This window comes from Drechmeria coniospora, chromosome 01 (genome assembly GCF_001625195.1).
Source record: "Drechmeria coniospora strain ARSEF 6962 chromosome 01, whole genome shotgun sequence".
Classification (NCBI taxonomy): domain Eukaryota; kingdom Fungi; phylum Ascomycota; class Sordariomycetes; order Hypocreales; family Ophiocordycipitaceae; genus Drechmeria; species Drechmeria coniospora.
In genome coordinates, this window is record NC_054389.1 from 9,896,942 (window position 1) to 9,919,583 (window position 22,642).

General features: G+C 58.8%; 6 protein-coding genes across 6 annotated transcripts; 3 read left to right on the top strand and 3 right to left on the bottom strand.

Moving 5' to 3' along the window:
* Nucleotides 1–1,441: 1,441 nt before the first annotated feature.
* Nucleotides 1,442–5,196, top strand: DCS_02618 (plasma membrane calcium-transporting ATPase 2; the record flags this gene model as incomplete). The annotated part of the gene is made up of 5 exons (XM_040799945.1): nucleotides 1,442–2,504; nucleotides 2,600–3,030; nucleotides 3,096–4,226; nucleotides 4,297–4,512; nucleotides 4,573–5,196. 5 exons carry the CDS (start codon nucleotides 1,442–1,444, stop codon nucleotides 5,194–5,196), a joined length of 3,465 nt encoding a protein of 1,154 aa, XP_040660828.1.
* A 1,276-nt stretch (nucleotides 5,197–6,472) lies between these two features.
* Nucleotides 6,473–8,560, bottom strand: DCS_02619 (ATP-dependent RNA helicase DED1; the record flags this gene model as incomplete). Its single annotated transcript, XM_040799946.1, has 2 exons — nucleotides 6,473–8,315; nucleotides 8,379–8,560. The coding sequence occupies 2 exons, from the start codon at nucleotides 8,558–8,560 to the stop codon at nucleotides 6,473–6,475; spliced, it is 2,025 nt and encodes a 674-aa protein (XP_040660829.1).
* A 3,302-nt stretch (nucleotides 8,561–11,862) lies between these two features.
* DCS_02620 (proteasome A-type and B-type) lies at nucleotides 11,863–12,794 on the bottom strand (the record flags this gene model as incomplete). Its single annotated transcript, XM_040799947.1, has 4 exons — nucleotides 11,863–12,042; nucleotides 12,110–12,296; nucleotides 12,389–12,613; nucleotides 12,673–12,794. 4 exons carry the CDS (start codon nucleotides 12,792–12,794, stop codon nucleotides 11,863–11,865), a joined length of 714 nt encoding a protein of 237 aa, XP_040660830.1.
* A 541-nt stretch (nucleotides 12,795–13,335) lies between these two features.
* On the top strand, nucleotides 13,336–15,132 carry DCS_02621 (WD domain, G-beta repeat containing protein; the record flags this gene model as incomplete). Its single annotated transcript, XM_040799948.1, has 1 exon — nucleotides 13,336–15,132. The coding sequence occupies one exon, from the start codon at nucleotides 13,336–13,338 to the stop codon at nucleotides 15,130–15,132; it is 1,797 nt and encodes a 598-aa protein (XP_040660831.1).
* A 543-nt stretch (nucleotides 15,133–15,675) lies between these two features.
* DCS_02622 (uncharacterized protein) lies at nucleotides 15,676–19,963 on the bottom strand (the record flags this gene model as incomplete). Its single annotated transcript, XM_040799949.1, has 6 exons — nucleotides 15,676–17,596; nucleotides 17,654–18,738; nucleotides 18,805–18,838; nucleotides 19,020–19,155; nucleotides 19,486–19,695; nucleotides 19,759–19,963. The coding sequence occupies 6 exons, from the start codon at nucleotides 19,961–19,963 to the stop codon at nucleotides 15,676–15,678; spliced, it is 3,591 nt and encodes a 1,196-aa protein (XP_040660832.1).
* Nucleotides 19,964–21,428: 1,465 nt separating this feature from the next.
* On the top strand, nucleotides 21,429–22,251 carry DCS_02623 (Signal peptidase subunit family protein; the record flags this gene model as incomplete). Its single annotated transcript, XM_040799950.1, has 3 exons — nucleotides 21,429–21,571; nucleotides 21,659–21,946; nucleotides 22,017–22,251. 3 exons carry the CDS (start codon nucleotides 21,429–21,431, stop codon nucleotides 22,249–22,251), a joined length of 666 nt encoding a protein of 221 aa, XP_040660833.1.
* Nucleotides 22,252–22,642: the final 391 nt, after the last annotated feature.

The following is a 22,642-nucleotide window of genomic DNA, read 5'->3' on the forward strand; positions in this document are numbered from 1 at the left end:
AGACGCTGTTTGCCAGGTTTTACTTGGACTGCACGCCGCCACACGCATCCGCTCTCCCCTGTGTGGAAACCACAACATCTACGGCTCTGCTCCATTCTTGGGTGGAAGACGACTCGGCTCTGCTGTTCCTCAAACATGGCTCATCACCATCGACAAGGAACAAAACCCTTGGCCCAGATCGATCAACGGAACGCGATGCGGGAATAGAACATGATGTAATGTTTTCCCATGACATGCCGGCCGTGCATTCCACTTCCAGCATGCGAGGAGCTTCGCCACGCCTCTTCGACCAACCACTCAACTGCCGTCGTAGTTCGGCCAGAACCGGCCATCCAACAGTCTTCGGTCTTTTTTTTGGCCGTCACGGGGGACGCTGCACTGCCCCCATCTTGGCTTCTCCCCAGCAGACATGATACCTCGCGAGTATCAGGTTTTCATGGATGGTCGCTAGTTGATCCCCTTGATGCGGCCGGCAGCACGGTCATCGAGGGACAGTTAAAGAGAAAAAAAACCCCTCCCTAAGCGCGCAAAGCTGATCAAGCACTGCCTCAGGTTGTGGGTACGTCTCGCAGAAGCCAACGGCACGATGGTAGAGGCGAAAAATCACGCAAGCATCGTGGGCGAGGCAGTGCAAGCTTGGCGGTTTCCCAAAGTTCATCGTCTCTCTCGCAACGTGGAAAGCGCCTTCGCTCGGTAAGCAGCGCCAAACGGAGAAAAGTTCGCATGCCCTCTCGGGCGGAGAACAGAGAGCGGAGGACGGAGGAGAGCGGAGCGCGATGACCTATCGCATCTGGCGCGGGTCCGCATCCACCTTGAGCACCAGCGAGCGCCTTTGCACTTTTGCGGGAACGCTGTGCCTATCCGGTACCCGCGTGCGTGGTAAGAGTACTGGCACGGCAGCGAGTACAGCGAAGACTTACATGGAATGGCTTGGCGGAGAGCGGTAGGCCATTTCGTCGAACGTCAATCGTGCAGAGGCGTGGCACTTGGGAAATGAAGAATAAGCTTAATCGGCGGGGCGACAGGGGCCCGCGCCGGCAACCTTCCCGAAAGGGCAACCACCAAGCTTCATCGATGCACGCAAACCCCCAGGCGCACCACATGCAAACCCCCGGACGAGGTCGATCGGGATGGATGCCTGCCGTCTTTTTGCTGCGCCTCGTCCGGGAGCTTTGCTCGGAATCCCTCGCCTTCCGTCAGCAGGTGGGGAAAAAACCAGGCACCGCTCGCCACACACACGAGGGCCGCCATTCACGACGCACTTACACCACACGCCTGGTATATACACCGTCGACATGCCACCGCCACCAGACGGATCCCTTTCTGCATCGTACTTCGATAGGTAGACACTGCGGTTCCTGCTTCGCACGCGGATGCCTCCCTCCTCTGTCCTTGTCGACTCTCGCCTCGTCCGGACATCGTCGTCGACGTCGTCAGCATCATGGCGAGCGTCGAAAAACCGTCTACGCTGCGGCTCGACGTGGTCAACACGCGGTCCCGCGCGACGAGCAACGCCGACACCATCCTCTCGGCCGTCTCCAATCCCTTCCTGACGCCCTCGGCGACGAGCACGGCCTCGAGGATCAGCCATGAGCTGTCGGAGGCGCTGCTGCCCGATCCCGGCAGCGAGGCCGACTTCCGCGTCGACGGCCGCAACCCCTTCGCCTTCTCGCCCGGACAGCTCAACAAGCTGCTGAACCCCAAGTCGCTCGCCGCCTTCCGCGCCCTTGGCGGTCTTGCCGGCATCGCCCGTGGCCTCCAGACCGATACCGCGGCCGGTCTCAGCGTCGACGAGACGACCGCCCCCGGCACCGTGTCCTTTGACGACGCCGTCGGGTCGACCTCGTCACCTTGGCCCGCCCATAGCCCCTCCTTGTCCGCAGACGCCGCCGTCGCCGCCGCCGCCTCGGACCCTTTTTCCGACCGCATCCGCGTCTACCAGCGGAACGTGCTGCCGGCGAAGAAGCCGACGCCCCTCTGGAAGCTCATGTGGAACGCCTACAACGACAAGGTGCTCATCCTCCTCACCGTCGCCGCCGTCATCTCCCTCGCCCTCGGCCTGTACGAGACGTTCGGCGTCGAGAAGAAACCGGGGGCACCGGCCGCCGTCGACTGGATCGAGGGCGTCGCCATCTGCGCCGCCATCATAATCGTCACCGCCGTCGGATCCCTCAACGACTGGCAAAAGGAGAAGGCGTTTGTCAAGCTCAACGCCAAGAAGGAGGACCGTGAGATCAAGGTGATCCGCTCCGGCAAGTCCTTCATGATCAATGTCTGCGAGATCCTCGTCGGCGACGTCTTGCACCTGGAGCCCGGCGACTTGGTTCCCGTCGACGGGATCCTGATAGAAGGCCACGATTTAAAGTGCGACGAGTCCTCGGCCACGGGCGAGTCGGACGCGCTCAAGAAGACGGGTGGCCATCAAGTCATGCGAGCTCTCGACGCTGCCCAGCGCACAAAGGACCTCGACCCTTTCATCATTTCCGGCGCCAAAGTTCTCGAAGGTGAGCCTCCTCCCCTCCTCTTCCTCCATAAGCAGCTCTGCAGCTCTGCAGCTCTGGTGTTGCCCTGCCCCAACTTTTCTGACGTGACGCCCCAGGAATGGGCACGTTTGTCTGCACCTCCGTCGGCGTCAACAGCAGCTTTGGCAAGATCATGATGTCGGTTCGCACCGAGGTGGAAGCGACGCCCCTTCAAAAGAAGCTCGAAGGTCTAGCTCTCGCCATCGCGAAGCTCGGCGCCGCCGCCGCCACCCTTCTCTTCTTCGTCCTGTTCTTCCGCTTCGTAGCCGGCCTTCCGGGAAGCAGTCGTCCGCCGACGGAAAAGGTGTCCTCGTTCATGGACATTCTCATCGTCGCCATCACCATCATCGTCGTCGCCGTTCCCGAGGGTTTACCCCTTGCCGTCACCCTGGCGCTGGCCTTTGCCACCACGAGGCTCCTCAAGGAGAACAACCTCGTCCGCATGCTCCGCGCTTGCGAGACTATGGGAAATGCGACGACTATCTGCTCCGACAAGACCGGTACTCTGGTAAGCACCCCCACCTCCTGACCGACGTCGCTGTAGGAAAGTGGCAGCTGACACTCGGCGATCAGACCACCAACAAGATGACCGTAGTCTCGGGCACCTTTGGAGGTGCCAGCTTCGCCAGGACGGAGTTGGAGAAGCCTACGGCACAATCGGTCGGCGAGTGGGCGGCCAGCCTGCCAGCAGCCTTGAAGGACTTGATTGTGCAGTCCGTCAGCATCAACTCCACCGCCTTCGAGGGGGACGAAGACGGCCAGGCAGTCTTCATCGGTTCCAAGACAGAGACGGCCCTCTTGCAGCTCGCCAGGGACCATCTCGGCATGCAATCGTTGGCCGAGGCCCGCGCAAACGAGGAAGTCGTGCAGATGATGCCTTTCGACTCGGCCAAGAAGTGCATGGGGGCTGTCATTAAGCTCCGCTCCGGCTCCGGCTACCGTCTGTTCGTCAAGGGAGCTTCTGAAATTCTCCTCGGATATTGTTCACGGAAGATCGATCAGTCGTCGATGGACGACGGCTCCGCCTCCTCCTCCCTCTCCGACGACGATGTCGAGTCCTTGCGTGCGACGATTGACGAGTACGCGAGCAAGTCTCTGCGGACCATCGGCCTCGTCTACAGAGACTACGAGGCATGGCCGCCCGCTCAGGCCGAGGTCAAAGACGGACACGTCGAGTTTTCCTCCCTCCTCGCAGGCCTCGCATTCATCGGCGTCGTCGGCATCCAAGATCCGGTGCGACCGGGTGTGCCTGAAGCTGTCAAGAAGGCGCAGCACGCCGGCGTTGTCGTGCGAATGGTCACTGGCGACAACGTCACCACGGCCAAGGCCATAGCCACCGAATGCGGCATCTACACCGACGGTGGCATCGTCATGGAGGGCCCCGTCTTCCGCAAGCTGTCCGTCCAGGCCATGGATGAGATCCTGCCCCGCTTGCAAGTCCTCGCAAGATCCTCCCCGGAAGACAAGAGGGTCCTCGTCACGAAGCTCAAAGCGCTCGGTGAGACGGTTGCCGTGACGGGCGATGGTACCAACGACGCGCCGGCTCTGAAGGCCGCCGACGTCGGCTTCTCCATGGGCATCTCGGGCACCGAGGTTGCCAAGGAGGCTTCTGCCATTGTTCTCATGGACGACAACTTTACTTCCATCGTCACCGCTCTGAAATGGGGCCGCGCGGTCAACGATGCGGTCCAAAAGTTCCTCCAGGTATTTTCCCGCCTACCCCTTGACTTGATCTGGTGACGGTACGTTGGGGCAACCGCTGATCGGGGAGCAGTTCCAAATCACCGTCAACATCACCGCCGTTCTACTGGCCTTTGTCACTGCCGTCTATGACGAGCACATGAAGTCGGTTCTGAGAGCCGTCCAGCTTCTATGGGTGAACCTTATCATGGACACCTTCGCCGCGCTGGCGCTGGCCACGGACCCGCCGACCGAGAAGATTCTCGACCGTCCTCCGCAGGGGAAGAAGGAGCCTCTCATCACAGTCCGCGTATGTCTCCCTTCATCGTCGGTATTCGGGCGACAAGAAAGGTAGCTAACGGGGCAGCAGATGTGGAAGATGATCATAGGCCAGGCCATCTTCCAACTCGCCGTCACCTTCACCTTGTACTTTGCCGGAGCCGAGATGCTTGGCTACGACCGCAGCAGCGCCCAGAAGCGGCTCGAGCTCGACACAGTCATCTTCAACACATTTGTGTGGATGCAAATATTCAACCAGTTTAACAACCGGCGGCTCGACAACAAGTTCAACATCCTCGAGGGCGTGCATCGCAATCAGTTCTTCATCGGCATCAACTGCCTCATGGTTGGTCTCCAGGTTGCCATCATATTCGTCGGCTCTCGCGCCTTTGGCATCAACCCTGCCGGTCTCGATGGCACCCAGTGGGCCATCTCGATCCTCGTCGCCATCATGTGTCTGCCGTGGGCCGTCGTCGTACGCCTTTTCCCGGATCAGTGGTTTGCCAACGTCGCCGCCGTCGTCGGAAAACCTGTCGTCCTTGCCTACAGGGGCATGGCAAACGTCTTCGCCGCAGTGGCAAAGCCGTTCAAGAAGACGAAGGGGGGAAACAAGGTGGCCCGGGATGAGGGCCAACTTGATGCTTCCACTCCGGCAATTGTAGTGTCGGATGTGCCAACAATTGTGGCGACTGATGTGGAAAAGGGACAGGCATGAGCAACGCCCTCGTTTTCACTTTTGCGCTTTTCTTCTGTATTCATCAGGGAGGATCCTGGCGCCTGAGCTTTTTTCACCTCTCGAATCGCATTCACGAACGAGCACAACTATGTAGACATGAACTTATGAGTTAATGGCAATCAAAATAGACGGCTTATTGTACTGTGCGTGGGTAGTCAGCTGCATTCGATTGCATTTCGGTGTTATCGCTCCAGGAGCTCAATTTACTCCGTACGTGTAGAGTGCATTGACCAGCATGCTTTCAACGTGCATCAATCCACGAGTGTACCAATGGACGGCAGCATGGAATATGTACCGTGACTCGCGCCCTAATACATCCATAACCTCATTCGGTGGCATGTGGCACGATGCTGAGGATCGTCGTCTGGTACAACTACGTTGTCTGCAACGCACACGACAATCTCCACCGACCTTTAAAAATACAAGGTGCAAATTTCATTTTTTATCGAGACTCCTCAGTCCGCTCTGGTTGTCCGTCCTGTAGTCGCGGGCACAGAAGCGCATCCTCCCTGCCTGCCCTTCGAAGCGTCCGTCCCGGCCTCCTCTGGCCGAGTCGAGCCTCGTCGGCTTCGGAGATGCGTGCCGTCCAACTCAAAATTCATAACCTGTGTCGAGCGGCGTCGCCCACGCTTTCGGTGCGAAACGCAGAAAGCCGGGTCGAATGACACTTCACTTCCACCTATCTATGCTCATCGTCTCTCACCCATGTCCATCCATGTCCATGTTCCTTCTGTCGAGAGATCTTTGAGCAAGTTCCGACCAGAGAACCGAGAAATCCACTTTTGTCTATGTCTGCACGGCGATGACATGACCCTCTATCGTGAAAGCGAGAAAAATGCCCTAAGGGGGGAGCCCTGGTAGACGGAACCGCGATGTCCATGTCGAGATCTAGCGTCTAGATCCGTTAACACCACGCTTCTGCCCAGGTATCCTTTCAAGTTCCCCCAAATTCGGTCTAAGGGTATCAATCGAGGAGAGTGCCGAAATCAAAATGAAATGCGATCTATCAGATGCGTCGTGAATGCCCCGTGACAGTCCCTGCCTCCGCCAAGGCACTCGTCCGTTTCCGCAGGTCATGAAGTCGCCATGTCGTCTGAATGTAACAAAAAGCAAAACCAAATCAAAGACGAAAACAAAAAAGCACGCGTCCAAAAAAGACTGCGATCAAAGCAGGGCGCCTTCCGAGGCGCAAAGGACGCATGTCGAAGCCACTCGTTCGACATGCGAGGTCGCAAGACCGATCGTGTGGTGATGTTTACCACCAAGACTGCGAGCCAGCGCCGCCGGGGTTGCCGTAGCTGCCGCCGCCGCCGCCGCCGCCGTAGCCGCCGCCGCCATAGCCGCCGGAGCCTCCTTGAGAACCGCCGAAGCTGCCGCCGTAGCCTGCGCTCTGGGGAGGACCGCCGAAGCCGCCGCCGAAGCCGCCGCCGCCGCCGCCGCCACCACCACCACCACCACCGAACTTGCGGAAGTCACGAGTAGGGCCGCCACGGCCACCGCCGCCACGGGAGCGGCCGCCGCGACCGCCGCCGCCGCCGTAGGAGGACTCGCGGGCAATGGCCTCGAGGAAGGCGGGAACCTCCTGGTTGGCCTCCTTGAGCAGCTCCATGAGCTCGCGGACGACGCCACGGTTACCGCGGTTGAAGAAGGCAGTGGCAATACCCGTGTTTCCAGCACGGCCCGTACGGCCGATGCGGTGGACGTAGTCGTCGATGTCCGTGGGCAGGTCGTAGTTGACGACGTGGGTGACGTTGGGGATGTCGAGACCACGGGCGGCAACGGCGGTGGCAACCATGATGGGGCATCGGCCGTTGCGGAAGAACTCGAGGGCGCGCTCGCGCTCGCGCTGGGTTCGGTCTCCGTGAATCGACGTGGCGGGGAAGTTCTGGTTGATCAAAAAGTCGGACAGCGAGTCGGCCATGCGCTTGGTCTCGACGAAGATGAGCGTGAGACCGCCGGCATGGGTGTGGAGAATGTCGAGAAGAACGGAGCGCTTGTCGATGTCCTCGACAAACTCAACCTTCTGAGTGATGTTCTCCGACGTCGAACCGACACGACCGACAGAGAGAAAGATGTAGTCCTTTAGGAAGTCGCGGGCGAGCATCTGGATGTCGCGGGGGAAGGTAGCCGAGAACATGAGCGTCTGGCGGTTGGCAACCATGGGCATGTCCTCACCCTCGACGATGCGGCGGATCTGGGGCTCGAAACCCATGTCCAGCATGCGATCGGCCTCGTCGAGGACGAGGTACTTGATGTTGCAGAGGGAGATGCGGCCTCGCTCTATGAGGTCGACAAGTCGTCCGGGTGTGGCAACAAGAAGATCGCAGCCGCGCTCGATCTGACGGAGCTGGGAACCGATGTCGGCACCGCCGTAGACGACGCAAGGACGAACCCAAGATCGATAGGCGAACTTGCGGGACTCGTCGTAGATCTGAGAAACCAGCTCGCGAGTGGGCGCGAGAATCAGCGAGGTGGGGTAGGCCTTGCGCTGGCGACCAAACTGTCCGGCGGCGCCGGCGGGGACCGCCGAAGGGCCGTTGAGGAAAGCCTGGGACAGGATGGGGAAGAGGAAACCACCCGTCTTGCCGGAACCGGTCTGGGCACAGGCCATGAGATCACGGCCTCCCATGACGATGGGAATCGAGTACTTCTGCACGGGGGTCGGAACCTTGTAGTGGGCAAGCTCGATGTTGCGGCACAGGTGCTCGTCCAGCGGAGGCGTCGTGAAGTTGTTGACGGGTTCGGGAACATCGTGGCCGGAGGCCTCGACGGGGATGTCGTCGTACTTTTCGAAGTTGATGCCCGTGTGCTGCTTGGAGGGGTCATCCACGGTGGCGCCGAAGAGCTCACGCTCGACACGAGCGTTAGCCGGGCCAGGAATGTGCTTTCCGTCCCGCCATTGTCCATCGCCGGAGCCGCGAGCGTGACCGGCGCCGCCGTGGCCCTCGTAGCCACCGCCTCCGGAGTAGCCGCCGCGGCCACCTCCCCAGCCGCCACCACCACGGCGGTTATTCTGGTAGGATGGTGGTCCTTCGGGGTTGGGGCCGGGGCCGGGGCCCCAGTTGCCGCCACGGCCTGCAACGGCGGGCGACTGCTGGCTGGACGGCCGTCAGCACGAGATTCAGGGTCGCCAGACGGCAGGGGGGGGGGGAGGTACTCACCCGTTGGCAGCCCAGGAGCTGTTGCCGAGCCCATTCGCTGGGGGGGCGCCCCCGTTGGGGCCGCCGTTCATCGCCGGAGGGGCGGAGGGGCGGTTGCGCAGGTGAGGCGGGATGTAGGATCGGCCGCCAGGCATGCCTTCGGGGCCAAGGTTGAGGCCGCCCATGTTGAGTTGTTCCGCCATGTTGGGTGTACCGACGTCAAATTGGTTGGGGTCAGGAGAGAGGTCGAGAGCTGAATGCGTGTGGAAATCGGTGGACGAAACCGTCGACTGTTCAAACTACACTCGTTGGAAAAGAGTGTAATGGCGAGATCTTTCCGCACGAAAAGGACTGGGAAAATGTGCTCGCAGAGAAGGAAACGGAGGGCCTGTTGGTCCCGATTTTCTTCCTGGAAACTAATTACGGTGTGAGTAGGGAGTTGACACAAAACGCCGAGTGCCTGCAGGGTCCCTCGAAGAAGCACGCGGTATCTTCAAAGGAAAGACCAAGGAAAGACGAGGGGCGTCTTGGAGGAATGTGGAGGATGGGGTGATGGAGGATGAAGGGTTGTGGTTGGGAGGGTTGGGGTTTGTGGAGGAGAGGAAGAGAAGAAAAGGGACGAGAGAGCGAGTGGTCGGAGGAGGCAAACGGGGAAAAAAATCGGTTCGAGGGTGGTGAGGTGAGTGGCCAGAAGAGGTTAGTGGCCAATGCGAAGGAGGGTCAAATTTTTAATCGGGGCACCGCAGCCGCTGCGGTGCCAGTCAGCGAGGAGGCGCGGGGTGCACGCGGCCTGCAAGCATGTAATTACCGGTAGGCTGTCAGAGACGCAAGTACTGCAGCCGTACAGGCGGTAGCACCACCAGGCACGAAGGTACCTACCCAGTACTTGGCACCACATGGGCTGTGCGGTAGGCTCCTAGTCGGAGGTGGACCAACTAATAACGTGGTTCACCATTCAGCGTGGTCACTGTTCAGCCGTGGGCTCGTGGTAGATACAGTGAGTACAGTACCTACCTACTACTGTACTTGCTAGGTAGAAGACACCACTCCTCGCCGCCCCGAGTGGGCGATCCGCGGCAGGCCAGAACCAAGTGCGGCTGGGCATCCATCACCTCTTGATACCGACTCGGAGGCAGGCAGGCACATACATGTACAGCTGCAGCACTGGTAGGTACACACCACTCGTGGTTGGTGCCTAGGTACGATGCAGGCACAATAACGAGCACTTGGTGCTCGCACACGTGCAGTAGGTTCTGAGCACGGTCCCATGATGAGGACGACATTTAGAGGTACCTAGTGCCTCCGTAGTCGAATCGGCACGGAGGGCAAGTCATGGCACCCCCTCCATCGCCTCCACTTCCGCCACCAGCGACTCTTTGTGTGCGACGAGTGTGCGACGTGGACGCCTTCGAGTCGAGTGGCCGCCTTCCACTTTCCGCTGCATGTGCAGTACTTATTCATCGTTCCTCGTGTTGAAATGATACTGCATGATTTCGCAACTCTAGGTTTCACCTACACAGCAGCGCAATCAACCAGGTGTCATCGAGCGCAAAGCATGGATTCCCCCCCGACTAAGGCATTGCGGCGAAGTCCCCGAGCACAGCAACAAGTGTCCAGCGGGTATTACTGACCAGTGCAGATTAGTAGGTACCTACAGGTGCCTCCACCAGTACCTAAGTATGTAGTAGTATTCTCTGCCTGCTGTTGGGGTACTGCGGCGGTACCTCTTTTGTACAAGTACTTCCAGTACACACAGTTTCAGCTCATTCGAGAGTCGTCCACTACAGGGTAGGTGCTTTCCGACAACTGCAGCCAGCACCAGCTTTATCCTGAAGTGGAACAACTGCCCGCCCCTCTCCCCCCCTGAGCCACCAGTCGTTCCGACAGCCAACAGGTCCGTCCTTTGTACCTTGCCGGTACCAATCTTGTACATGTGTAGACGCAAGTGGTGCGAACCACGAGTACTACTAGTATGTGTCCGACTGCACGGAGTACAAGGAGGCACCAAACCAGCGAATGGGCACCGCTGGTTGCAGCGGAACATACCGGTAGAAGTGTGCAGAGTGCGCGAGTAAGCCTCAGGTCCTTGACAAAATGACCCGAGTTATGGAGGAGGTGGCCGAAAAGCACTCGCCGAGGGTGCCCGGCGGCAACATCTTGGTGAGTTTCCCCTGTTCTTTTGTTCTTCGCTTGAATGCCAACCCGTCGTCATGTCATTGCAAATCACATTGGACAACTATGACTCGGAAGAAACCAACTGCTGAAGCTGTCTTTGGCAAGGCCCAGAAGATGTAGAAAAGTACCTAGTGGTATTACGAGTACCGAGTACATGTAACACAAGCAAGTAACTAGGTGCACAAGCAAGTAATTAGGTGTACAAGCAAGTAATTAGGTGCACAACGTACTAGGTAGGCGCCCAGTAATACTCGTACTAAGTGAGCACTAACGTAACAAGTAGACGCCTCAGCACAGTACGTGTGCTAGAATGAACCTAGTACTGAAGTAGTACTGAAGTACCCGTACTGCTAGGCAACAGAGCAAGTAATGCACGTAAATACCAACTTAAGTACATGTACATTTACATGTACTGGTTAGTTCGGAACTTCGGATACAGTACAGTACCTTATGTACGCTTAGACCAAGGGGCAACCGGCTTACAGTATGATGCTCGGGCAAATTCGGCAAAAGCGCCACTGTACTAGGTACTCATATTGTGCACTGTAAATGTACTGTGCATGGAAAATACAGGTACTGTTACGCCGAAATATGGCTTGCCCTGATTACCGATAGGCAATGTGCGGCTGCGGCTAACCAACGTGCAGCTGTCTGCGTCAGCGCCACCCATCGGTCTGCTTGCAGTCGTCCTGCGGTTCTCCCTCCAGTGACGACGGATCAACACAATGGTCATCAAGACTGGGATGCATCGATCGACCTAGTGCTCGCCTTGTGGTACTTGGTAATCACAAAGGCTGGTGTGGTACTCCGTACATGACATCACAATCACTGGACAGTGGCACATGCTCTTCTTGCCGAACTGGTCATGCGACCACGATCCCAGGTCAGCTTCCCGGCACTTGCCATGGGACAGGTCCATGCTATCTACTGTATACGCAGTGCATCGGCGAGTGGTAGCTACCATCGTCGAGTCGTCCTGTCCCCGTGTCGAAGTCACAGGGCTCGCGATAAAGGCTGAGGATATGCTCCCGGCGATCGTCAGGGTGGCACATCTCTCGTGTCATCATGTGGATTGGGGACGTCGATGAGGCCGAGTACGCATGACTGGACAACCATCCGTCAAGACATCAAACACGAGACCCTCAGGCGACGCGTCGGGTCCACACGAACAGCATGCGTGATTCTATCCGAAATTCCATCGTCGGTTGCGTTGCAGTAGACCTTCGATAGCCAACGATGACGTACAGGGTAGGCCGAGCAGCACCGAGCCATCGGCCAGGAGGCCCAGCGCAGGGTAGTGTTTGTTTCATACGGTGTATTGCGGATGATTTCACCAATCACCTACCCCCGACGGTGATGCATCGCCAACTGCCAAGGTTCTTTTTTTTTCAAAATAAACACCACTCTTTGGTGCAACTGGTGCGACGAGACCTTCTTCATCGAGCCCACGCCTCCAGTGTACCGGAACGCACTCGAGACGGAATATTCGATCAGATGCATCAATCAACGTCTCGTCTCATGGCCTAGTAGTACAATCCACCCCCGTGGCCGGAGTGAATGCCTCAAGCGCTCTTCACCACGCGGTCATCGTCAAACTCAATCTCCCTGATGCCGTCCGCCTTGATCGCCTTGACGATCATGCCCTTGAAGTCAACCGGTAACCGTCTCTTCAGCTCGTCGGTGCACAACTGCAGGAGCTTGATACCCTCGTCAAGTTCGATGTCGGGGTGGTGGTGCTTGTCGAGAATGGACAAGCAGTAGTACCTGTGGCGAGGTTAGTGCATCTCCCTCTCGACAGCTGCCATATGTGGGCGTCCTCGGGAGCGCCATGGCAAGGGGTGTTGCTCTCCACCTACTGTGCATATCCATGAGCGGCGTAGGGCACCTCGGCGAGTGCTGCCAGGTAGTCCAGCCAGTAGAGGTGCGGCTTGCCCGTGATGGGGTCGACGCCGCCCATCAGCAGGTTCACGTTGTAGGGTTTCCGAGACCGCAGGCTCGAGGCAAGCTCGCCACGGACAAAGTGGGCGAGGGCCGAGGGTGACAGTTCAGTCTCGTTGCGCATCGAGTAGAGCTGAGCGTTTCTTTGGATGTATTCGGCGAATTGTACTGAAGACGATCAGCTCCTCGTCATCCTCGTCACCGGGCTGGCTCGATCCTGTCCGCACCCGTGTCACCCGACTCGCCCGAGAACGCCATCAGCACATGCTTGTTGAGGGACCGGGTCTTGTCGTCGGAGGCCTTGAGGATCGTCGCTCCCCGCATCGCCGCCTTGGAGGCGGCGATGAGGGTGAAGTCCTTGCCCGTGATTCCCAGGAGAACCTCCCTAGGGACGCAATGTTACCACCATGCTTCTCCGGTGAAGATGGATGCCATCACGAGCTGTAGGGGAGGGTAGACGTACATTGCGAGTTGGCTTTTCTGCGGAGTTGCGATGCGGAAAGGTGCTTGCGGCAGGAAGAGCAAGAGACGACCGTTGAATGGAGGTGAGCTTGCTGCTTGTTTGCTCGCCAGCGACCTCTCAACTTGACCCAGCACAGCGGGCAATGGCCGTACCCGCTCCGCTCGCTAGGCTGATGGGCTGCGCGTCCAGGAGGAGCTCCCGTTAGTGCCAGAAGTGACCGCCCGCCCGCCCGGAATCACTATTCCCCGAAGGAAGCCTCTCATTGGCCGCAGCATTTCCTCCTTGGTGGGGTCACCCGTTTGTGGTCCGTCCAACTTGAACTTTTTTTTCGGCGTCGCTGTCGCCGCCTGCTCGTCTACGAGAAAATTGATGCCCGCCTCCAGTTTGAACGGGTGAGCGACCATGTCCTCTTTCTTCACCGTTCCCGGTGCGCAGAAGAAGCGCAAGCGACCCGCGGCCCCGGACGCGCCCAAGAAGCGAGTCGCTGCCTCCAAGTCCTCCGGGAATTCCTCTCTCAAGGCCGCCTCGGCGACCAAGAAGCGGGCCAAGCGGGACGAGTCGAGCTCCGAATCCGAAGACGACGACGATGAGAGCTACGACAGCCCCTCCGACGTGGGCGAGGAAAGGGAGGCGAGCGGTTCGGACGAGGAGGAAGAGACTGCCGCGGAGAAGAGGCTGCGGCTGGCCGAGCGATACCTGGAGAACGTGAAGCAGCACGTGGACGAGGTCGGCTTCGATGCCGCCGAAATCGACCGAGACCTCATCGCCGAGCGATTGCAAGAAGACGTTGCCGAGACGAAAGGACGGGTCTATCGTCAGTTGGCTTCCAAACTCGCCTTTGGAGAGGCATCCCAGACCTTCTTCCGAACCAACACCAACGCCGTCACATCCGTCGCCGCCTGCGCACCCTACTTCTACACCACCACCAAGGACATGTACCTGCATAAATGGAGGACCCAAGACCTTCCCCAGCATCAATATCCGCAAACGACAAGACGCAAACCGAAGAAGCCACCGGCGCCGCCGAGGAAGAAGCCGCAGCTGGAATCCTGGATCCGGGGCAACGCGGGCAAGAGCAAGGACAACACCTACAAGAGGCACGTTGGCCAGATTCTGGCCGTTGCCGCATCGCCGGATGGAAAATATGTCGTCACGGGCGGCGAGGACAAGAAGCTCATCGTCTACGATGCTGCGACGCTGAAGCCGATCAAGGTCATGAGCCATCACCGTGACGCCGTCACCGGTCTGGCTTTTCGCCGCGGCACGAATCAGCTGTACTCGTCCTCGAAGGACCGCACTGTCAAGGTCTGGAGTCTGGACGAGCTGGCCTATGTCGAGACGCTCTTTGGCCATCAGGATTCCGTCGTCGACATCGATGCCCTCGCCCAAGAGCGCTGCGTCAGCGTCGGCGCTCGCGACCGTACAGCCCGTCTATGGAAAGTCATGGAGGAGACTCAGCTCGTCTTCCGCGGTGGCGCTGTCGACAAGAAACCCCGTCCGGGCATCGACCCACGTTCGCTCATGCGCGAAGGCAGCATGGACCGCATCGCCATGATCGACGATGACCTCTTCGTCACGGGCAGCGACAACGGCGCCATTTCTCTCTGGAGCGTCACCAAGAAGAAGCCCGTCTACATCGAAGCCTTCGCCCACGGCATCGACCCCGCCCTCGCGCCCATGCAGGCCTCGGCCGAGGAACACCCCAGCGCCAGGGAAATCCCCGCGCCGGCGCCCCGCTGGATCACGGCGCTCCGGACGATCCCCTACTCGGACGTCATCCTCAGCGGTAGCTGGGACGGCCACATCCGCGTCTGGAGGCTTAGCGAGGACAAGAAGTCGATCGAACCCGTCGCCGTCCTCGGCTACCACCACCATGACGACAAAAACGACGAAGATGACGGTGCGTCGGGACGACCAGGTGCCAGCGCTCCGCCTGCCAATGAGTCCCGGCGTGCCATCCACGGCATCATCAACGATATTACTGTGTTTGAGCGTGGCGACCGCGGCAAGGATGGCCTGTGCATCGTCGCCGCCGTGTCGAAGGAGCACCGCCTCGGCCGGTGGAAGGTTTGCAAGGGAGTGCGCAACGGAGGCGTCGTCCTCGAGGTGCCGAGGATACAGAACGTGATGACGAATGGCGGCGAGGTACAAGAGGGCTCGGACGAGGACGAGGACAAGGACATGGTCGAGAACGAATAAATCATAGCGTCGTGTAATTCATAGATTTGGGATCCGCAAAGCCAAAGCCTGCTTTTGCTCTCGTCATCGCCTCCTACCAAGACAACGCCAGTCGCAATATGCCCTGCTTCCCACAAGCTCGTCGTGCATCTTCGCCGTGCATACGGGTGTTGAATCTACGAGGTGCGTCACATTGAGGTGATGGATTCGACAATAGTTGACGACTGGTAATTTACTCCGTACCGTTCCACGCGCGGCCTACCGGATGCCTCACCATCCTCAGCCCGCGACTACTGTCGCAGCGCGAGCTCTCATGCCCATGTCCATCTCCATGTGCGCCCCCTCCCACAGATGACGTCCCGATCTCGGCAATCCGAGATCGGAACTTTGAAAATCCAATCGCATCGCTATGCACACAACTGAGTCCAATTCGCCTCGACGATGCCATGATCAAAACATGAGGGACGAAAAGAAAACTGCATCAAGGCACCACCCCCGGAAATATCCCATGGTATCTCGGAAACAAGAAAACAGCATGATGTTTTCGGCATCGATGGAGAGGAATCATATTTCGCCTGTCAAGTCCACACTTTGATCGATGCCGTCGTATCCTGCCTCTGATCGGGCGGGCCGCTCGACACGTTCGGAGGATGTGTGTGAAAAGGGATAAAAGTGCTTCTGCCGAGCGGTCTGTCTCTCTGCGCGTTGCTGCTTGACCAGAAGCATCGGATCTTTCTTAATAATCTCGATGGAGGCTTGTCGCACAGTTGCCGTCGTTGGCTGCCGCGATTTCTCCCCCTCGTCACCGTCGGCGGGCGAACTGGACAGGGGCTCGAGAAGGTTCATGCTCTTCTCCAAATCGACAATTTCAGGCTTGGACGAAGGCATAAGCTCGTTGCCGCCAGCGGAACCAGCGTCGGAGTGCTTATGGGCGTGGGGGCTGATCCCTCGAAGGTTTCCTCCCGCCGATTCGGAGGCTGAGAAAAAAACGTCCTCTGGCGTCAACTGGGGGCTGCTACCGAGCTCGCTGATCAAATCAGGATCGGCATCGACAGGGAGCCCTTTCCGCTTCGGCGATGGGTTCGCCATGTCAGATTTGTTGGGCAGGCCGCCGGCAGAACCCTCGTCCGGCCTGTTTGCTAATGAATCAATCTCGGGCGACGGCTTTGGCGAAGCGGTAGAGATGCTTGCGGCTTGGCGACCTAGCCGCTTGCCCTTGTCCAGGGCCTTCTTCTGGGCCGCGGCGTTGCGCTTCGCCGCCTTCTCCTTGTCAAGTCGCTCCTGTTGCTCGGCCTGGAGCGTGAATAGCAAATCCCGGACGTTCCTTCTCAAGCTCGAAGGCTGAATATTCCATCCGGGATCTTCGCGTTGGAGTAGCTTGTTGGCCATTCCGTCTGGGTCTTTCAGGAACTCCTCCATGTATCCCAGAACGAAAACTCCACAGTCGCAGAAGTTGTCTTGGCAGGGAATCTTCTTGGCCGACATGCCGTTCGGTATCGCCGCCAGCTCGGTTCCCTTCTTGTTCCTGGCCTCCTCGATCAAGTACTCCTTCAACGCGCGGCAGGTAGGGGAGTGAGGAGACTCCAGGGAGTCGAGGGTGACAATCTTTGGTTGGTGTGGATTGATTGCTCTCGCAGCGTTGGCGGGTGGTGACGCCTGAAGAGTCTTGGAGGAGCGGGGAGTGGATACAATCTCGACAGATTGGTCCGACGGCAACTCGACGAGTTGAACATCGGGGTCGGGCACACCTTCCAGCGCGCCGGAGACGTTGCAGATGATTGCCAAATACCAGTGAGCGTTCTCGTTGACGGGCACCATGACGTAATTGTACGAGAACAAATCGACCTTGGCGGTCCAGGCCTTGACGCCGTCGTAGTTGATCCTCCCCTTGGTAGACCTTAGCTTTTCGAAGAAGAAGGTGCTGAAGATGTAGACCTCGTTGAGAGAGGCCGGAGATTCCCTCTCCAGTTTGACTTGCAGGTATCGTATGTAAAAGTTGATGAGGTTGTCGTTGAGAAACTGACCCTCGTCAAGGCGGCGAATGTCTTCATCGTCGACGGTGGCCCTATTTTTGCCCGTGGCAGGATATACGAGCGACCTCTGCCAGCTTGTCCGCCAGGCGGGATTTTGGACGGACCATCGTTTGGGGCTGAGGGGAGTCGCCGTTGGCGATGGCGGCCTGGTCCGGCGCGTCCTGAGACTCGCGCGTCGTTGCGTCGAGAAGTCGACATGGGCGTTTGATTCGGGCTCAGCACGATGTGGTACGTCGGTCGACTTCTGAACGGCCTCGGCTCGTTTTCCAGCCTCCCGCCTCGGCTGCTTCAATTCGTCTTCAGGCGCATCTTGGGCGGCGCACCAAGGTGGTCGATCGCCTCGCGCGCCATCTGCTGTCGTTCCACTGGCGTCTCTGCGACCCTGACCATTCGTTTCCGAGTAACCGATGGCGTTCTCGACGGCGCGTTTGAATATCTTCTCGAGGTCAAGCCTATAATTTCGTCAGCACACCCGTCGACGACGTGACACGTCCCGGACTTTCACCTACTTGGCCGTCTCCTCCCGCTTTGCCGTGTCGGCCATGGAGACGAGCGCCTTGGCGCCCCTGGGACTCATGAACTCTAGAGCGAGCGATCCGGAGAAACCGGCAACCTGGGGGCGCGAGATGATGACGTGAACGCCTTCCACCGACGCATGCTTCAAGGCGAAGGCTGCCGGGACATCGATGCGTAACCAGGGAAAGTTGGCTTCGGCTCCATTCGGAGTCATGGGTATCAACCTGGAGCTGCCCTTGACGTGCTCGCGGAGGCCTACGAGGTTCTGCCGCTGACCGTTGCTCGAGTAGATGTGCTTGCCGCAAACGGCTTTCTTCAGCACCATGGGGCCGAGGGTGAGGGGGGAAACGTTGGCCTGCTGCCGAGGAAGGCCAAAGTCGGTCCGCTGGATATCCGCTCTGGACTCGGTCCTTCGTCGAGGATGGCTGACGTCGGAAAAATTGGTCAGCCTCTTCGGCCTTCGATCCATCAGGGGACTGCCGCGGCTCAGCTCGTCCTCGGAGTCCTGAATGGGGTCGGCGTCTGCCTTTGCCGGCTTCTGTCGCTTGACCGGGGGAGCCGACGGTTCCGACTGAGGTTGCATGGCCCGCTTCGATAGCGATCGCTGGGACTCGTTGGACGGAGCGGTGCGTGCTGCCGTGGAATCGATGGCGAGCATGTCGGGGCTGCAATCACTAGCCGGCTCGAGAGGCCGGCCGGGCGTTTCGTGCATCTCAATGGCGCTCTTTGCGGCCTGGTGTATGCTCGGCGCTCGGCTCCTTCGCACGCGTGAGCCGGCCTTGCCGAGACTGGCTTGCGACGCTCTGTATTCGTGGATGCCGGCGGCGGCGTTGGGGAGCGACTTTCCGGTGGTGGGACTTGCCGTGCTTGCAGTGATTCCAACTTCCCAACCGTCATCCTGCCCGAGGTGGTCCCTCTCACGCGGGTGGAAGTAGGGACTCTTGTGCGGCGGGCGAGCCTTGGACCCGTGGTGGCCGTGCGACTTGGCCGAGAGAGAAGAACTCCCAGGAAGGGGCGGACAGGAAGGGGACGCTAGAGAAAGAGTGTCCAAGGGGCCGGCTGCCTTATTGATGGCCCTCTGCTCGAAGGTTAGCCTCCGTACTGGGTTGGAGGAGGCAGGGAAGGAGGAGGAGGCGGGACGCACAATACGATCACGTCCCATCCTGTGCTTTGCCGTCCTGCGAGAGGTCAGCGGTTGCAGGCTCGAGCTCGGCGGTGAAAGGGGCGGGCTCAAAACCAACCCATACTCCGGAAAGGAATGAAACTCATCCGACCAGTATCGATCGATGGGTCTGGGCAGCACCGTCACCGTCAGCGGCGGCTCATGAGGACCGGCAGCTTGGCACTCGAGGTACGCACCGCCATGGAGGTCGCGCTTCCCTGACCTCGGTGGCGCCTCCCGAAGGAGAGTGTTGAATCTGCGGCACGCGGGCGTGGTGGTGAGGGTGGTCGTGGTCGTCCAGCGTTACGACGTCGTATCCGCGGATAAGGGAGTCTGGTGGGTACCGAGCGGATGGGTTTCTGAGCCGCCGACGCGTCAGTTTCTCCAGCCCCGACGGTCAGAAGCCCGAGGAGACGGGCTTGGTCGTGGCAGACTCACGACGGAGGCTCACTCGCAGCAGGCGATCTTGTACTTGCTCGCAGCGAGTGTGCAGCGGTCGTCGGCGACGGTCGATTCTGCAGTTCCGAGCGAGGTTAGTTGGCGGGGCGGCTTGTCGAGTTGGCCTTTGAGCGCGTGGGTGGGAGCGCTGCAAATTCTAGGCGCAGGCCCAGCGGGGTGGGGGGTGGGGGGAGAGAGGACGACGCCGACAGCAGCAACAGCAACAAGCAACAGCGGCAGCAACAGCAACAACAGCGGGAGTAACAACAGCGGCAGCAGTAACAACAGCGGCAGCAGCAACAACAGCGGCAGCAACAGAAACAGCAGCAACAGCAGCAGCAGCAACGACAGCAACAGCAACGACAGCAACGGCGACAGCAACGGCGACAGCAACGACAGGCAGGTCTCTTTCGCAGGGTAGGACTTCGAAGACGACTGCACGAGTGTGGCAGTCCTGTTCTAGAGGTTAGAACCTGCCTGGGGCTGGACGTCATTCACCTCCATGCTTCGATCGAGCGACCCATCGATCTGGCATCCCCCCCGGAATAGCATCTGGCGGGAATAGAGCACGGCAAAAAAGAGCAGCATAATCTACACCTGGTGAATGTATTTGTACACCAGGCCTATCAATTGGGCTTCCCATGCCATGTGGGTGAAGGCCATTTGAAAGGAGCCCACGATCAGCAGCAGGACGGGATGGCATGCTAGCTTGAAGGGCTTGGAAAGTGGAAGCGTAGTAGGGAAGCCTGCATGGATGACATTACCTTCCAGGCACAGCACCACCAGTCTCACGGACGGGTACCTTCCAGGGCGAGTTGCTCACGATTCCCTAGATGGCGAGGCCTTGTCAGCATCATTGACGAATTCTTTCCAGGACACGCCATGCCCAGCGCCGCTGGCAGATGCCTTCCCCTGCAGGCCATGACGGGCGTCACCGATGGACGAGTTTTAGTAGCCTGCGAGGTCGATGGTGGTCGTTTGCGGCCCTGTAGCAAGTCGAACCGAGGTTGGCTTGGTGGTGGCGAAAGCAGCTTCGCGATTGTGAACCATCTCGTACATGTTTGATGGATATCTTCTACCCACCACCAACTCTTGACAGAGAATGTGAACGAACTGATTGGCACAGAACGTCTCATACTGGGACCCCGTGACCCGTCCGCCAATGTTTCCACTAGGCTCGTCCATGTCTCGTTGACGAGCTCCCGGAGTTTGCCTTGCATCCTTCTGTCCCCTTTTACATTTTCGTCCTGTCCTTACGTGCTGCCCTTCTGAAGGACCTGATCAACGAAAACCCGCGGTGAGCAGGCAGAGCATGAAAATATCCTTCATTCGGGTTGGATGGTGAATGATTTGTGCAGGAAATGCGTAGGTAGATGCCGTGGCTGAGGTCGTCCGAGCATACAAGTATTAGAAGTCATGCCAAAATTGCATGTGCAGCGGGACGAACTTGCTTGTGCAAGTACTTGCGTGTACATGTACTGCGCACTTACCTAGTACTCTTGTCCTGTGCATGCCGGAACCACTAGAACATGGGGTCACGACGGATTGAATGCCAATCGTAATGGAACAATGACATGTTTTGTGGCCAAACGAGCAGAGCCGTGAGAAAAATATCGATCCCTCACATTTGCATCCTTCTCCTCTCCATTCCACTACGAGGTGCAAATGGCAAAGGCCGAGAGGCACCACACATGGCAAGTAGGCTGCACGAGGCACTACCACAAAATCATCACTTACTTTACTGAACGCTCAGGTTGGTACGGAGTACTGAGAAAGTAGATGTACATGCACCCTGTACATATTGTACTGTACTTGCTGCACTTACTTGAGCCTGTAAGTAATTATGAAGGTACCGACTCCATAGCGCGGAGCACAAGTGCACCTCCTGGCAGTGCTTGTATTAATTAATACAAGTACTTTTAATCCACCGAGCTTCCATACCCACTCGCACAAAGACGCTGCGAAATCGCCCCGAAGGAATCGCTCAGGCGGCCGCCGAAGCAGCATCCACCACCACACCAACGTGTCCACTAATAGTGCGTGCAACTCTTGTTCACCAGCGTCGTCACCGTCACCCTCCCACGCCGCCGCAGCAGTGCAAGCCCCAATCGCGACCACCCCCTACCCCTGGCGCGCGCGGATACCGTCGCCGCCGCCCCGTCGCAAGCATGCACTCCTCCTTCACGCGGATCCAGAACGTCTTCGGCTTCTTCACCACCGTCGCCTGCGTCTTCGGCGCCTTCATTGCCGCGACGGACCTCTTCGCCGCCCGCAACCCCAGCGGCACCATCACGCCCCAGAACATCCAAGTGTGCGTCGTCTCGCCGCCTTGCTCATCCCGTCCATCCCCTCCCCTTCCCCTCTCCTCCTGAACCGGAGCTGACTCGCTCCCGTGCAGCGTCAAGGGCCGGCCGCACTACTACTCGTCCAAGAAGGAAGAGTACGCCATCATCAGGTTCTCGCTCGACGCCGATCTGTCCTCGCTCTTCACGTGGAACACGAAACAGCTCTTCGTCTACATCACGGCCGACTGGCCCAGCGACGCGGCCCAGAATGCCACCAACTCGGCCGTCATCTGGGATAGCATCATCACGAACCCCAGCGCCGACCACCTCCGTAACATCGGCCCCATCGCCATGAAGAAGCTCAAGAAGAGTGCCGAGGGCAAGACCATTGACCCGAGCCGGTGCGTCGCAGGTTTGCCTTCACCCGCCGCCTTGTTCCCCCGCTGACCCGACCCTCTTCCCTCACGTCAGCGGCCTTCTCAAGCTCAAGAACCAAAAACCAAAGTACCAAATCACCCACCCGAGCGGGAAGCTCGCCAATGCGCAAGACGTCACCCTCAAGCTGCACTACAACATTCAGCCTTGGGTCGGCCTCCTCACTTGGGACATGGACATGGACATTGGCCTCTGGAAGACCATGGCCGGCGGCTTGAGCGAACCCTTCACCCTCCCCGCCATCAAGACCAAGTCTACGGGCAAAAAGTAGAGCATGAGCACGAGGACCCGAGGAAAGGTATCCGTCTGCCTCCCGATGACGCCAACGTTGGCTTGGACCAAATTATTCTCGAGTTCGCCGAAAGGCAAGACGGCGGGCGCCATGGTCGGAATTGATATGCTTAGTTTTCACACTCGAGCTTGTCCTGGACCCACCAAGCTCGTTGGCTCCATCACGACGCATGCTCCTCCTTTGCCGCGCTGTTCCCTCGTGGTGACATGGATGAAACAACGTCTCCGGCAGACTCTGATGCGTGCAGGACGTGAGGCCTTGGTCTCCCTCGGCCCGCGCAGATATCGTATACCGTGTGTACATACATACGTGTGCTTATGCGTGTACGTACTTGTTTATCTGCATACCGCCGCTGCCGCGTACAACTGCT